The sequence below is a fragment of the Styela clava genome, chromosome 15, assembly GCF_964204865.1.
Source record: "Styela clava chromosome 15, kaStyClav1.hap1.2, whole genome shotgun sequence".
In the NCBI taxonomy this organism is placed as follows: Eukaryota; Metazoa; Chordata; class Ascidiacea; order Stolidobranchia; family Styelidae; genus Styela; species Styela clava.
This window is the reverse complement of record NC_135264.1, coordinates 9,782,271-9,799,459: the sequence shown is the minus strand read 5'-3', so window position 1 is coordinate 9,799,459 and position 17,189 is coordinate 9,782,271. Positions and strand designations below refer to the sequence as shown.

The 17,189-nt window shown below is 34.5% G+C and overlaps 1 protein-coding gene across 4 annotated transcripts; it reads right to left on the bottom strand.

Annotated features, from left to right (window-relative positions):
* Positions 1–823: 823 nt before the first annotated feature.
* Positions 824–12,339, bottom strand: LOC120334177 (uncharacterized). Of its 4 annotated transcripts, none has more exons than XM_039401629.2 (10): positions 12,204–12,339; positions 5,911–6,164; positions 5,583–5,674; positions 4,173–4,221; positions 3,968–4,044; positions 3,744–3,870; positions 3,474–3,629; positions 2,886–3,089; positions 2,342–2,620; positions 824–1,984 (listed from the first exon to the last, which is right to left on the bottom strand). In XM_039401629.2, the coding sequence occupies exons 1-10, from the start codon at positions 12,307–12,309 to the stop codon at positions 1,661–1,663; spliced, it is 1,668 nt and encodes a 555-aa protein (XP_039257563.2). In that variant the 5' UTR covers positions 12,310–12,339; the 3' UTR covers positions 824–1,660. The 4 variants fall into 4 exon arrangements, with proteins under 4 accessions (XP_039257563.2, XP_039257564.2, XP_077965620.1 ...); XM_039401630.2 differs by lacking the exon at positions 12,204–12,339 and adding an exon at positions 9,663–9,779; XM_078109494.1 differs by lacking the exon at positions 12,204–12,339 and adding an exon at positions 7,927–8,126.
* Between the last annotated feature and the right edge of the window lie 4,850 nt (positions 12,340–17,189).

Below are 17,189 nucleotides of genomic sequence, written 5' to 3'. Positions count from 1 at the left end.
AGAAATAACACGTTGAATTGCTTTGTATTTTTCAGTAGTTTATTTAGTAGTGTTAGCATAATATAGCCTAAGTCTGGCCACGATTGAATGTTGCGTTAACGGCCTGCTACATATATGGTTTATGTTAGTCCAGCCCATTTCATAATGAGCGATGTATGTGTGTTGATATCGAATTATTTTAGCAGTGTTCTGGGCTTTGTTAGCTTGCCATGTAGCCGCGGAATCAAATATCACTTTGGAATGAAGCGTTCAGTCTGGGGCCTTGTTTCGCAGGTAATTCTGCAACACAATATACTCATTTGTGCTCAAAGACGTTGTGATGATTCCGCGAAAGCAGCAAGTCCTGAACGTGGCGGTATAGTGCAAATGGCTTACACTTGCCCTGTAGATGTTACTGTCAGTATACCACGCTGTTTAATGAATAAACTATTAGTGGAAATATGCCAAGAAAATAAATTTGAGAATTCTGTGAATACACGCTCATGTGATTAAAAAAGTTTTACATTATTCCCAGAAGCAACAGAATTAACATCAATTGCCCCTTCATTTTTCTATCATGAGTTAATTTTGCAAACGCTTAATATCCCACTGTCCTGAAGCTTCAAGGATTAAGGCTGATGGGTGGAATTTGATTAGTATGAGTAATAGTACAAAAAGCTTCATTTTAAACGAGGATCTTCATTAAAAAAGTAGATTTGCGATGGTTACCAATGTACTGTCAAATTCTTGCTAATTTCTCACTTCATATGAATAAACTTGTAATGTTAATCAGACATAAATTTTAGGCGTTAATTAAAAAATAACAATCAAAACTTCGATGAAGTTCTATCACAAATTAATAATTCGACGAGATAACATTAAATAAAATAAAAATGAACAAAAGAAATAAATTCTACCTAAAATTTGCTAACTAAGGGTGAAATTTAAAAAATGAAATAAAAATCCTGCCTTGTGAGTAATAAAGAAATCTGAATATGAACTATTCGGTATTAATTATATATTACTGAAAAAATTATGATGTGTTTGTTATATACTATAGTATGAGTGACTCATTGGATGAAACTATGTAGTGTTTGAATGTATGAATGTAAGTGTTTTACATACTTAATTGTCTATAACATTACGAAAAATATGGCTTTTCCTGTGTCAAAGGTATAAATACTAATCACAAAAGAGATTTCAAAATTGAAAAATAATAAAAAATGAAGAAAAAACATAAGAATGAAAAATCAAATATTAACAATGATTAATCTTACAGTGGAAAGAAAAATATTCAAATCTCTCAACGACCAATATTACCCGATATTAACATCGCTAGAATTGCGAGCATTCATGGGAAAATCTACGTTTCTCAACTCGGTTCAATATGAATTGCATTAAGCGGCATCCCATCCTTTCGGAAAAATATCTGATCATTTTATTAAGAACAAAAGTGTTTGTGTTTTCTTGATTTTATCCGACCCTTGCTTGTGAATCTCGCTGATCGTGTATCTAGAATTTTATTTGAGAAGGAAGCCAAGGGTATATAGTCGTTTTGATACATACGCCACCATGGTAATTATTTCCAATTGTGTCTGTGGAATTCAAATTAAGTTAGAGATTCAATGCAGTGTCAAGTCATGTCTTTATGTTATACCTCTATAACCTTTGACCTCAGATTTCATCGGTTCATCATGATTTCTGATACATGAACAAAAATCGGTTTTTCGTTGCTCCTGTTACGTTCTGCGTTTTCGTTTGATCTTCTAAATAAGTAGTATGGTATTATTGATGTTTGGTCACTTTTCTGGTAATTCCGATTGTAAATATCCCACGATGTCGAGTTATAGGGTGACTGGGGTCTAGTCTGCAGATTTCGATATGATGGTGGCATCGGATGAGTTGAAGCTGGGTAAGGCGGTTGCATGTACTCTTGCAAATGCCGTTCGTAGACTCGCCCTTGTGGGTGCTCGGCGTTAGGCTCTGGGACAGAGCCGTCTAATATCTGAAATTATACATGGGTTTATTAATAAAAAGGTAGTTTATGTATATTTTTATATTGTTTCATATTGAACTACGTCTTCAAAGTATCACAGAAAATTTATGTCAAGTTTCTATTTATATTTTATACTTATGCTGTAAAATACATCTTTATATACCTATGCGTAATTCAGTTATTCTTCATTAAAAATATAGATACCGGTACTTCGTGGAGGGCGCCCTTGAGTCATGATTTATTTCAGAGCGCGAGGCGTAAAAAACTGTCAGCACGAGGCGGTACCGGTAAACAAGACAAGGTTGGGCGTATCTCAATATCGTATATAGAATTATATGGGCAATGCAGCATTTAACTGGTATTTACCTGTTTGTAACTGATCCTACTTGATTGTGGCGAATTCATATCCGTACGAGTTCCTCGGAAGAACGATGGCGATCCTGCATCAGATACATCACAGGCACTGCTAATCCCGCTGTCACCATCTGTTGTATAGCTCTTTGGCTTCAAACATTCTGGCCTTGCTGTGTGTTCTATGCCTGAAACAACTTGTCCATTGGCAGATATTAGTGCAGGCTTTTCTTTAATCTCAAAATCCCGGTTAGATTGGACGATTGTTCTTACGGAATTTTCTTTGTCGAATTCCTGGAAATATTCAAAATTTACGGTTTTCTTATGAATATCTATTTGTTTGAAATAGCATGCCGGAATGCCGTGTTACGTTTTTTTTCACATCAGAGATTCTGAATATATCAAACATACAAATTCTGGCTGTGGTTCGCTTGAATGAATTCGTTTAATATGGTGCTAATCAGGGCGAAATTACCGGTGTAGTAGTTACGCAGAAAGTGAGGACAGTTTTGAAAAACATTTTATCTGTCAGTAAATATTATTAAATTCATTTCATTACCTGTGTGATAGACATTTCCAGTGGGTCTCTCGCTTTTCGCGCGGCTTCTGCGCTTTCTTTGATTGTCATTGATGTCGCAAATTTAACTCCCGGTTTGGACGGTATGAACATGCTTGTTTTCGGCGATAGGGATGACGCAGTTGCAAATGGAACCACACTCGTTGATGTTGTTTTCGAATGATCAGGTACAACTTCAAGTTTTACCTGTAAAATTTTTAAATTTTGAAGTGGGTAGAAAAACATATTAGTCCAATTTTACTCTTGCTCCAACCACGATCAAACCCACACGGTCTTATATTTTAATGTATTTTGTAGGGAGTTATAAAACGGTATAATCGTCATATTGCGCTGTGTAAAATGAAGGACATACATTAGAAGTTGGATTAAAAATTCCAGATTGTAGAAAACAAAATCTTCACGTTTGTTTCGAGTTTGTCCTCTGTACTTAACACGATGGGTAGGAATGTACAGTTCGATTGATGTATGGAGAATAAAGGGCTCAAACGCTTAACTGAACTATGGTGTGAATACAGTCAGCTAATCAGTCGGCCATTGCGCTTACATTGGTATAGTTTACTTCAAAGTTACCTTATTTTCCACAGTAACATTTTGTGCTGGTGACCGAGGGGATACTTTAGTTTTGAAGTTGTTTGTTATCGAACTTGCTGAAGATCCTGGACTGAATGTACTGGTAGAATACGAATTGGTGTAGTGATCTCTCGCTTTGCGATAAAGTTTTCTTTGCTGGAATTGAAAATGAATAATATTGATTTGGGTTATATCGATGGAAATGGGTATATAATTATATTATGAAAAGTGGGGCGGGGAGGTATCTGAGTGAAGATAATAAGAGCTTACTGTTCCTGGAACTTTGCTATCACTTGGTTGTGGAAGTGACGTCACTTTTGTAGAATTTGTGACTTTCAAAACTGTTGGCGAGCATTGTGTCATCACAGTACGTGTTCTAGGCTTCTTCGGTGGCGAGCTGTTAAAATTGAGAATGACAATGCGATCCAATTAGTTTTACTTACTATAGACTTGGGAGTTTTGACAAACTATGCAAGTGTAGCAATGTTTCTTACCTGGCCTGGGTGTCTTTGTTGTTAATTGGTAAAGTTTGAACTCCTTTTTCATTCACTAGATGTCGTCTTCTCAATTCCTGTCAAAATTTGTTATTGTTATCAAAGCTAATATACTTGGTGTCGGATGACTGTTGTGTAGTTTAAAATCGTTTTTCTATATGAATTTTCAAATAATTCATTCATGCTGAGAGTAATAATAGCTTACCAAATTATGCTTTTTTACTTCTGCTAATTCGTGTTGCAAGCCTTTGCACCTGAAATGAAAATTCACGCAAATAAATAAATGTATATATTGAATTTAAAACAGATCTTCTCACCATCAGGTTGGGGTTGTCGTATAATAAATTTACTTGACAGGTTCATCTCAGTACCAAGCTATTATGAACCGACTTTATTGGGTACGTGAATTATGTTTGAAAAAGTGTACTTAATCGGATGAGGCCTTGTTTGTAAATATTGACACAGGAAGTTTAAGACATGAAGCAACGGACGAATAATATTGCGTATTCCTATAGTCATAAATATGAAGCATTAGCCCGATCGAAGTCGTTGAACCAAGTATGTCATAAGGACTGAAATGACCGACTAGTTATTTATGGGGAAATGTACGTTTATGATGTTAAATCAACGATTATAGACAAAGTAAATTATAGGGGTAACTGAGTATAATGTTTGAGAAATGCTTAGCTCAATAAATAGGAATATGAGATAAAATTCGGAGAAGATCATCAACTTCCTGATCCATATCGCCAAAATATCTGTATTCATATTTAACAGTTGGAATTTTTCGCCTTTGAATTTTTGACAACTTGGTTCGCAAGGTTTAGGTATCAAGTCTATTTTATAAGCGCGGTCATCTTTTGTGATTTGAGTGGAGTCCAACCAAGTACTGTCATGTTTAGTCCAAGAGCGGCTCGACTAGAGGCTAAGCAAAAATTGACATGCTTAGAGCGAAATTGAATGATTCTATTACTGGTAAACAAAGTTAAGTAATCGCAATTCAAATTGGTTCGTTCTGTAAAACCGCGGTACTTCTGTCGCGAGGGAATGATCCAGTATGAGGGACCATCAACAGGATAGAGATTTACATAATATTTTCATTTATTTTACAAAAATTTTAACAAGGTCCAGTCCAACTTATAATTTCGCCCACTCATCATAAAAATTATGACTATTGCTGTACAAAATATATTATACGATTATGGCATAGCTAAGAATAGTTGCCTCTTTAATTTGGCCATAAATCTGTCTAAGTAGCAATTCATTTGTTAAAATACCGACCACAGTAGATAATTTTGATATAAGGGTAAATATTTGTGGAAATCATTTTAAAGTGCTCGCACGGAAGCTATAAATCTATACGTTGAAAATTTTTGTTTCCGTTTTATGTATAGAAGAATGTAATTCTTGGAAAGAACCGATATTTTTTTATTGAAAAAAGGGTTTAATTTTGTTGTAGAATGTTAGCATATATTTTGTTGTAATAGCACAAGACAATGTTCTTTGACAAACAAATTAAACGTTATTTTATTGCTAGTGTTTGTCAACATTTCTACCTTTTCTTTATACTATTAGAGACTCACCCATCTTTAAGATAGAGCAAGCAAAAACTCACCGGGTTTGTTCTCTTCTTAACTGTCCCTCTTTCACTTCGAGTTTTTTCTTCATCACTTCATTTTGATTTTGAAGACTGGTTATAACAGATTTCTACAAAAATATAAAAATTTAAAAATAACCTAGGTATTTACAAGAATTATGGTTCATGCACACTAGGCATACACTTAGAGTCAAAATGACAACTCTAGAAAAATTGCATGTCTGGTTCAAATCCTGCAACTTTAGTAATTTTTTAAACTAATCTGTCTAGGAGCTCAAGCATTTTGATCATGATCATGGCAATCAGAATCTCAGCGAACGAACACATGAGACAAAAAAGGCCATACCTTTGAAGTATTGCCTCCTGGATACAATTCGTCCGTGTACTTTTTCAATTTCTTATTCAAAAGAACAATTTCGTTGTTTTTGTATGATAACTCTAACTCCAATTGATACAATTTTGTTCCCCAATCGACAAATTGACCTTTACCCTTTGCGCCTTTCCCCGGAAGTTGCTTCACCTCCGCTGGATCATACATTTGCTGTATTGAGGGCGTCGGTGGCGGTGACGGCATCCCACAGCCAGAAGTCATTGAGTCACCTGAAAAATTATTGCTTATTAGTAAAAAAGCTGGCTGGCGCCCCATTAACACTTTATTAAAATCATATAAGCCTAATTTTCTAGGACATGGATAAAAAGATAGTCTCCTCTACTCTCATCTTTAGAAATATAGCCTATCAGTAATGAGTGAAAGGGCATAATGTGAGAGCCTCCAAACTATACTGTGCAAACAAAATAAATCAGCAAGCAATTTTGGATATTAGAATAATGAAACTCTGACTCAAGTTTAAATGGTAAAGTCTATTAAGACCCAGAAGCAAGTAAACAAAAACGAAATGACAAAAACGCTATTTTTCAGCAAGTTTTTCTACTTTGCATGTAGGAATTGCTTAGCGGACCTCCTGAAGTATGCGCACCAAGATGGCGCACAACCTGAACTCAGGTTGTGTACCAGGTTAGGGTTCAGGTTGTGCGACATCTTGGTGCGCATACTTCAGGCGCACCGACTTAGCTTTGTTTTTATTAGAATAAAGCATAAGAATAAAATGAACTTAATAAAATTTTTGCTTGGTTCAAACGTCATAGTTTCTTAGGTTACACATACTTAACATTTTATGAGATTTGCGCCACACACCCACTTATTAACAAGGTAATTTTATGTCAACTGCTCGCATTTATGAGCGTCAACAAGTTTTCTTCCCGGCATTGACGTCATTCCGAAGAGCAACGTCCCTTGTCAGGGTCAGTAACATATATCTTGCGCAATGCTATGCCAACAACATAATATTGCGTTTTATAGCTTGCTTCCGTTGGGCAGCGAGGCTACTTACATGGTAATTCATTTATTTGGTCATCAAATTTAGGACGCAAAATATAACATTCCAGCACGCATGCCCTGAAACGCCGAATTTAATATTCTCTTCCTTTCTACTGACCGCATCTGCTTTCATAGACTGCGATTATTCACGTTACTAACTGAAGTACGAAAGCAAAATATTTTTGATAGAATGAATGCAAAATTCGTTTGATATTTACATACCAATCAATATGAAACGGTCATTTTTGCGTCCATTCTTTTGGTCAAAATTTGCCAGTGGACAGCGTAGACTAACTAGATCGAATCGATCCAATATCTGCGAAAACCATTGACAACCGACGCCTTATCGCAAACTATTGAATATGAGAATCTGCGACAGTTTAATTTCGAAGACAATCGACATCACAAAATGTTTAAATAGGTACCAAGAACAAAATCAAAAGTCAACTTATGAATGTTTTTGAGACTTTAAGTTAAACAATTAAACAGAAGAATTGAATAGCGGAAACACGTTTAACATATGTTTACAACCCGGCAAAGAATGGGAACAACGGTTTTTTGAAAAAGGGTAAATTTGAACAGCGGGCGTGTACGATTTAGACCAATAAAGCGGTTAATAATAGGACAATTAAAATGGGAAAGAAAAGGTACAAATTGTGAAATTATAGAATAATGCTGAAAACAATAGCATTATGTTCAAGAAGGGGTAAAACGACTTGCCCGCGATAATGGATAGTAGGAGAATATACAGTGTCCATTCTCACCACATGACTGACCATACAATAGAAACATTGCGAAATAGGCATGACTATTGGCCAGTCAACGAAAAACGTTCATTCAAATCTTTGAAGAAGCTAAGTACAATATTGGGATTACACAATCAAATTTTCTCATTTCGAATCTATTCATTTACAAAAGTTCACTGCGCCCTATACGCCAGATAGATGCATCAGTAATTCACGGTCGTCGAGTTCAAATACGTACCGAATATGATACAATTTTTGAGGTAAAAACACATTTGTGATGCAATTCAGTAATTTCGGAGGTTTATTCTTTGTATACTGACTCCTATTCATTTCGCAAGGTGCTAAATTAAAGGCTTCAATCCGGTTTCTTGGACCTTTCCCAAATGACATCTATATCAATTTTAATACATTTTCTACTTTTTACTTAAAGGTCAAAATTATCGGATAAGCGATATTATGCCGCAGTGCGGATAAACGGTACCGATATATCTATATCACTTAGCAACCAAACTATAATTGAGAGACTGATCAATTACCGAATAAGAATTTTATTTAAACCATCTACTAAAGTTGAAAGTTCCTTTCTTTCAAAATTGAATAGGATATCTCTTTTAATCGAGCTACCATGGCAACAAATATTTGACCCATTCACCACAAATTCATGAACATCAGTTTATTACCCGTTATAATAGAAAACATTTCATTAACACGAAATATATCAGCTTTTGTTATTTGCCACACGAGTGGTACACTATGAAAAAGTTTACGCCACAATTGTTCGCATTTCATGGTATATTATTACCATTTTTCAATTTATATATCAGGTATCTTAATCAGACTATATTTTATGAAACTTTTCAAATCGAAGTTTTGTAATAACAAGTGTATGGGAGTAAAATTACTGAACATTTTTCAGAGTGTAATATCACTATTTGTGAAGACAAGTTTCGTGTGAAACTTCTCTTATTAAATTTCAATAGAAAACATCTGCACGGTTGTTAAAACGAACTGTTAAACCACATAATAATGTCTTATTGTTATTAAATATTGACTGAGCTAATGATCGGATCCATTAGAGAAATATTGAAGTACTTAACGAACTTCCGTTCTGTTTATTTTTTCGCTTTAACAGATTTTCTAAACCTCCCTTTTTTGTTTTTAAAAAATGAAAGTCGTATGTTAATATTTTAGTCGTTCAACTTTGTGTCTTAAAATGATTTTAAGTCGCACTTACATTATCTCACAATTTAAGTTTTTTTAATAATAATATACACACATGTATTAGACCAGTGGTTTTCGATATTTTTTCGTGGCCCACTTTTGTTGCCCATAAAATTCTGTGGCCCATCAACTTCTCATGCAAAAAAATAAATAACGAAAAAAACAAAAAATTCCTTTTGAAAAAGTAGACATTTTCCACTTCTATAATTGAAATGGGAATTGCTACTCAGTAGCAAAAACAGCATCATCATTCATTGCTTGTACAATCAAAGTGTAACAAATTTATCAATAACTTTAGCAATTTTTAATATGTTTGTGGCCCACATTAAAATGTCTCTGAGGCCCAGAAGTGGGCCATGGCCTGCTGGTTGAGAACAAGTGTATTAGACTGAAACAGGAAGTAGACCAGCGCACTACAAACCTGTATTCTAGCATCATATTGTTCACCGATTTCATATTCAATTTATTAAATTATTATCTGTATTTTTTTCCAATTTATTCTCTATATCGCTAATCGACTACGATGGCCCCTCGTCGATTGGAAAAAAGGGAACAATTGACATCTCGCATTATTTTTTAGAGTTAGGTAAAGGCTTAGAGTTATGGAGATTTCTTTAGAATATTCAAAACTAATTAGCACCGATCCGAGATTCGTTGCTGTCTAATGAAAATAAAATATAATTCAAGATTTCCGTCATCTAACCCTAATATGTCAAGTTGATAATAATAATGCTGATCATTTTAAAGACTTACCCGATATTTTCGGAAACTTCATTTTTGCAGCGTTTTACTTTAAAATATTAAATTATGTTATATTATCATAATCTGAATCGAGCAAATAAAATTTATCATGTACTTGACGCAAAAAAGTAAATCTTTCACTTTTATAAACCAAACTAATATTCTTTAATATCTCTATCACACTACAGCTTTCCTACACCCTACTCATATACATCTACGAGAGTACGAAATTAATATTTATATATGACATCGAGTCGATTTCACATAAGTTGAAGAAGGTACTCATGTTAAAGGCACGTGTATTTCAGGAGATAAGTAAATAAATGAACATAACGAGATAAACAAATTAATTTTGTAAAGTAAATATCACATTTTGGTAAGATAATCAAGGTTTACAAAAAATTTTAAATTCGAAGTTTGCAATACAGAAATTTGGATTGCCTCAAATGTTTAAACGGTAAAAGAGAGTCCGTCAGAAACGACCCCCTCTTTCTCACTCTCTTCCAATCTCTACACATATATGAAACAGGACCAAAATGCTCAAAAAGATTATTAAACATGTCGAATCTTTTTGCGTCAGAATAGTTTATAATGACAATAGTTTATATTAGTCCTGTTTTGGAAATACGATATTTATTTCAGAATCGCCCGCTGTATGAAAAATATCGACGAATATTCTAATTATAATTCGAGACTGTCTCTCCTGACTAACGCAACCACAAACTGACCAAGATAGAATGTTAAAATAATAATACTTTTATATTCAGAAACCCTTCTTTTCAAAATCGTAAAATTTCTCCATAGATCTTCTTTATTAGTAGTATTAATTTCTCCACGCCTACTTGAGATATGCTTGGACAAACAAGGTTGATTTTACATCACAGAGTTTTCAACATAACAAGTTGGTTTCGCAACCGATTACGTTCATTAATTGCTTACTGTACATAAAGTATTATTTGGCAAAAATGATTCAAATAGCTGGCTTGACCGGTCAAAAATGACCCACCCTATGACCGTTTCTTTGAGAGAAATTGCTTACGGCGAGCTGATTGACTATAGGAGCGGAGTTTATATACTCCACCTACTGGCGTCATCAACGAATTCCTAAACCAATCGTCAAGAGTCGATATTCTTTTGTCCAATAATGCCCAATACGGTCGGGTCAGTAACATAAAGGTCCGCAACAACCAATAAAAATTATTAGGGCTTAGGGATTGCTTTGTACAGTTTTCATGACTAATCTACCACTTGTGGTTTCAATGCTGTGGGATTTAATGGGGATTTTATGATACCATATTATAGAATTTTAAGTGTTTCAAAATTTTAATTTGTTTTTTAGTTTTTGAAATTTCAAAATAAAAAATTCTCAATAGTATTATTTATTCGCAACTTGAAAGTGGTGTATCTGATAGTTATTGCTTTTAATGTACCGTGTCGTAGCTCCTCGCACGTAAGCAAGTGCTTGGGTAAAACCTTGTCCAGAACCATGATTGAGAGAAAAACATAAAATATGGCGCTTTCAGAGTATCGATCGAATCCAAAAAACAAATTCAACCATTTGACTATTAAAATGGAAACAATGAATCACCTATACGCTCTCTCAGATACAAATTTAACAGCACTATTTTCTACACCTTTAACCCGACTACAAAAACTTTAATACCCACATTACAATTTCCATGCTGTATCATTGCTTTTTCATAATAACTACTAATGAGCAGATACCCAATCAAAATTTGACAGCTTCAATTACGCACGCCCACAACTTTATTTACCCTGTTGCCATATTAATTATAATAGACGAGTTCAGCAACTTGGTAAACAACCTCAAAATTGGGGAAAATTCGAAGATAAAATAAAAGGTTGTCACGGCTCTCTTATATTCCAAGGCTCGTACTTGGCGCAAAAATCACAGTGATAAATATTTGTAAATTCGCCATGTTCTTTTCTGCAGTTTAGAAATAAATTGTGTTTCCATAAGATCAGTTTCACTTGCTTATTTGATGCTTTCAGTACAAGTGATGTTTTGTCAGCGGTTCCGAAACGGTTTTGCCTTTATTCCTTAGGCCAACATTATTACAAAGTCAAGTTTATTTACTTATCCATATGGATAGTTGATGAATTCTTGATGACATCAACAAAATTGAATGTTGTTGACTGCATTCAGAAGTAAATAACTTAAATGTTTTAAAACATCGATATTACTTGATAGGAAATATATATGTTGAAGTAATTTCCTGTTAGACTAATTTTCGTTCCAAGTTAAATTATTTATGCAAAGCTGTATTTTCGCATTAGGTAGACCGATACATAGACGCTGTACTTGATGCAAGTCGGGCGTGAGTCATAATAAATTCCATAAACAACAGCGGAATGGATGAATATGAGTCATATTTACACTACGACTTTAAACTTTCGTCTTACTATAACGATCGTGATTATGGAAAACAAAATGGAATTTATCAAATTTCATTTAGTATTTCAATGGCTTCATATTATCCCTTAAACGGAATAGAAATGATAACTTTTTATGATGGTATTTTATTAACTTACTCAAAGTTTGCGTTGTCTTCACAGCTTGAGGAACATTCCAGTAACTCAGTGGTGATTTTCCATCTTTCCATTCGACGTTGGCGGGATGTTGCATAACGTCCGCCATTGTAAACTAACTATGTATATATATATATAAACAAATAACTGTAAAAAGTAGAGAGAGTAAAGTTTAATCCAAGTTGTTCAAACCTTAATAACAAATGATGTGCGAACCTTTAGCAGGTACACAAAATTATGCTCTTTGTGTTCACTGTTCTCATACTTTTAGAAAGTAATTTAGCCACCTGGAGGCCAGTGAGCTGTTGACTTTCGTGCACAATGAATATGAAATTTTGACAGTCTATGATGAATATTCAACGAGAAATTTGCGCTATGAAAAGAATAATTTATGAATGGTAGAGATTAAACTTATAAACTTGATATTGAACGCTCACAAATTATGGGTTACGGACGAATGACGATAAAAATGGAGTAATAACCTTAACAATGGTATTATGTAACAATGTCAGGTTTTGTATTCTGAACGTGGGGGTTCGGCATTACGCGTCATAATAAAGATGGATGAATGAATCGGTTTCAAGTATTATTTCGAGATGATGGAGCTGAAATGAAAATATACAAAAAGTATACGTTATAATGTGTGATTATGGCATCAACATCCCAAAAGTGACGCCATAACATCGTTTGATGTAAAAAAAATTATTAACTATAGTTTAATTATGACTTTTTGTGATGTATCTACTCTGTTTTTATTTTTTAGTATAGTCAAGTTTAGCAACACTAATAGCCTGCCACCAAAATGGATTGCAGATTTGTGAGTAATAGACAACGTTAACGTGACTGTTGTACATTTGTTGAATTGTGTGTATAGGGCTCACATTTTGACACGTGACATCCGTTATTAAGTGTCCAAATCTTGAGGAAAAACCGCATTATTTAACTAGTTTGGTTAACGTACCTGGTGAAAGTATCATTTTGTGATAATAGGAAGAGTCATTGTTTGTACTTCGGGACTGATTTGTTTAACTTATTACAAATTGTAAATCGATTGTCAATGACGTATCCTAGTGCTTTTCTCAATTCCTCTGAAAAGTTTTCGTTCTTGTTCTTAATAAAAAGTAACCAGTTTTAAACTTTTGAACATGTATGATTAGACTGTGAGTTCAGCGTGGTATTATTCTTATAAAGTATAAACAAACATCCATTTTCTAGCGATTTTCTCCTCTGTTGCTCTTGAAACTGACTTCGTGAGTTTTGAACTATAAGGTACAAAAAAACACGTATTCATGTATGTGTAAACCATAACTCTTGTCCGCCCTGAAGGTGTGGACACTAAATAATGATACTTTTTGTTTGGTCACAATGATAAATGCTCCCCCTAAACCAATACTTACGTTCATTTCGCCATTTCTTTTTTATTCAAATACTGATGAAACTTTTTTCATGAGTAAGTTTGTAAGTTTCCTTCACTTTTAAATGAGACATAATTATTGAATTGGATTATGTACAACACTCACCATGCGTAACCATAACTAATATTTTTATCTTAGCCTGTGCACATTCAGAGTTCTCTGTAGCCACCAACACCCAAGCCTGTCGAGTCAAATTACATTTTTGTGAAGTCAAGTAGTTTGTGCCCGAAACCTAATTTAACATTATGCAATTTTGCGGCATTTGCAAAGAGACAACAGTTCTTACGTCCTTTGTCATACCATTTTTACTCTATTCTTGAACGATTTACTGAAAACAGGCTTTTCCTGGCTTGTTAACAATAATCCTTTCACCGATTGAACCAACCGAGACAAGCAACCGAAACTGCGCGCTCGTATACCTTGGCTGAAAGAAACCTGAAGAAAGACACTTTTAAGATATTGTTTGCCATCAATTAGTATTATTCAGATATTATTCAAGCGCATCTGATTCCCGGTCTATCACAACTAATAGCCATTCTCTCTATGACAGTTTACGGAAGCGGTTGGTAGAGGAAATCGGACTTCCAAATTCTATCGTGTTATAAAGGCTAGACTTGTGTAAATATTGGTAGAATACTTAAACATGACGACAATATTAATGACCAAAATCGCTCATAAAGACGAGAAAACAAGGTTGTAAATGGACATTGAATAATAGATTCTGTTTGACTATGTCACGACAATAAATTCGGACGTAGTATGTTACGCGGTTGACATAGAAATTGAAACGTTAAAACCGGTTCAAGTATGGTCAGTGATCAGACTAGGAGTTCAATTCAAAATAACTTTATCATTACTACGTAACAATGCGCAAGAATTGACGTAATACAATCAGAGAAAAGTAAGGTACATTCACAGTTAAAATAATCATTGGACTATGTTTCGTTGAGTTTAACAAATAGAATTTTTTTTTAATGAGTTCTTTATAATCATAATATTCATATTTCTTCCTTCAAATCAGTTACAGTTTTTTTATGATTTTTTGCACGTTTTGTCATTACAAATTTCGATTCTGATAATTAAATTTTAAAAAGACAAAACTAAAGACTGAAATTTTTTTGAAACGTTGAGACTCGCTAAATACTTTTCTAAACAATCTCTAATACTGGTACTTCACATTTGGCAAACTAAACTTTTCCTGCGTGCATCGGAACGTCAATTTGCAATATCTTCAACGACCCGTCGTTCTGTATACTTTGTGATAAATAGTTAACGTTAATAATGCCCAGGTGTTTTTCTTCCGTTGCCAACAACTTAGAAACCATAAATAACAACAATAAAACCCCTAACAACAAAAAACCATAAATCAGGATTTTAACGAGACAGTAGTTATAGCCTTTGCTGTGTTGACACAAATGACATGATATACAATACAAGGTGTTCGTAAAGTCCCGGTGCAATTTAATAAGGAAGTAAGATCTCAGCCAGATTTGTTTTATTTTAATCAGTGTTTATTTGAGTGTTTACATCATTAAATATGCCTCTCGGGTCCATTTATGGCATTGATAAATTCCCTTTGCAATTTGAATAAATGAACACCCTGTACCTTTCGCATTATTCAACTAATGCCGATGAAGTATTACTTTTATGTAAGTCTTGTTAATAATCGAATACAAGCAAAGATAGGTATTCCAAGGTAGTATTTGACTATTTGGGTCGCTAAAACGTATCTTAAAAAGTCCGGCTTTTGTTAGTAGTCTATGTTCGACTTTTTTCCTCGGTTAATTTAATGTTAGACTTCCTCATAGGTGACGATGCTCGCGTCAGTTTGGCTCCAATCGCCGTCCGATAAGTTCAAAATATTGTTCTATAACAGGTTGGTCCAAGGTTGCGAGGTTGACGGGCCGCAAAAACTTGTAACGATGTCTCGCGGGCCGCAGTCGGAGAAAACCCAAAAGTGATCAAAACATCGCGAGTTTACTCACTTCAAATATATATATTTAAGAATCAGAGTTCACCGTTCTTATTAGTTTTTAAGGTAGTTATTTTAAAGTTGCTTCCCGAGAAATACCGTGGTATTTTCGGTATCTTTTCTCGTGTTTGGTTTTGTAATGCCGCTTAAAATTACATTATTTCGTGGCAGATATTACTTAAAACACACCAGACACTGTGGCTTAACGTTATAATTTATAATTTAGCTTGTTACGTCACAATGGCTGCAAAGCAATTTCGCTAAATCTTATTCCTGTACCGCTCGAAATTATTCACGAATCGAGATAGATTCGTCATCGCTCTGCTGCAAAAGATATGCAGCGTGCTTCGGACACGTGGAAGTACTCCAGTACAACCCGATTCAGTTATGAAATGTCATTTATGTGACAAATTTTCAGTGTTTGATGTGCAAATTCTACTTCGAGATCTCATAGAGAAAAACAGCATCAACAACGCACTTGTTGGATGGCATTGAATATACGATTTTGCAATAAAATCATGAAGAATATAGTTTGACCAAAAATTGATTCTGAATTTACCATTGTCTAATTTTCATATTCAGCAATATTGTTACTTAAAAACATTTTTCACATGTATTGGGTCCTTACCAATACAGTTAGTGATATTCTTCTGATTTAAACGTCACAGGAGATAACTTGCGATGACGTAATCATTTTTGAAGAAATCGTACATTATATAAATGGTTTGTACCTGAGATCAAGTCAGTTAACGGTTAAAATAAATCGTAACCGTTAGCCATCTAAAATTGATTAGCCGATTAACCATTCCCAGTCCTACTCCCAGTTTACCTCGATCACCTTTTTTGTTGTATGATGATATGGTATATTTGACTAATTTGTTACTTGTTGCGTGAGCGGCCTGGTGCTATCGTCAAAAAAACAACCTCTCCAAATAAGGAGTTGCTTGCCGCGAGCATAAGGCACGAAGTTTGGATAAAAAGCGCGACTCATTTCATCGGCTTGGTCCTGTCCTTGTACCGATCACAGAACGTCATTCCCATATTTGCACCGTCTTGACGTTTCTAGATACAACATTGGGATTCCGTGATTTTAACAAACATCAATCTCGACATCGGGATTAGGAAAAGGGTTCTTCATCGTTGGAATAGTTTAAAAATAACTCAATGTTCTGCCAATAAATACAAATATCTGCCAATGGTTTAGTGCACGCTAAAATTTCTCTGCGGGCCACGGTCTGAATATGGCAATATTATAGCCATAAAATATTCAAATTCGGCTTGCTGTTAAGTTAACTTTTACTATCAAAAGTGCCTGAGCTTGCTTTCGATAAACATATATCTACCATAGAACTACGACAATATCACTGCTAAGCGATCAAGTTTAATCTTCATTACCACAAATTACGGTCAAATTTTTCTTCTTGCCTGCATATATATAAACGTCAACTATCGGTAGACTGCATCGTAGAAAATAGACACCGTTGCCAGGGAAACAAGAGTAAATCATTTACCCGTCAAAACTGATTAAATTTATTTTACAGCCAAGCATGTGATATAAATATAAGGCCCGTTGAAGCTGGTTTTCATGTATGAAGCATACGT

What these genes read in the sequence shown, in the direction of transcription:
- LOC120334177 (XM_039401629.2), bottom strand. Translation starts at nt 12,309, where the DNA reads ATGGCGGACGTTATGCAACATCCCGCCAACGTCGAATGGAAAGATGGA. An exon ending in GAAGACAACGCAAACTTTGA is followed by an intron (nt 6,165 to 12,203) that starts GTAAGTTAATAA and finishes ATAATTTTTCAG; the next exon opens with GTGACTCAATGACTTCTGGC. An exon ending in AACAAAGACACCCAGGCCAG is followed by an intron (nt 3,871 to 3,967) that starts GTAAGAAACATT and finishes CAATTTTAACAG; the next exon opens with CTCGCCACCGAAGAAGCCTA.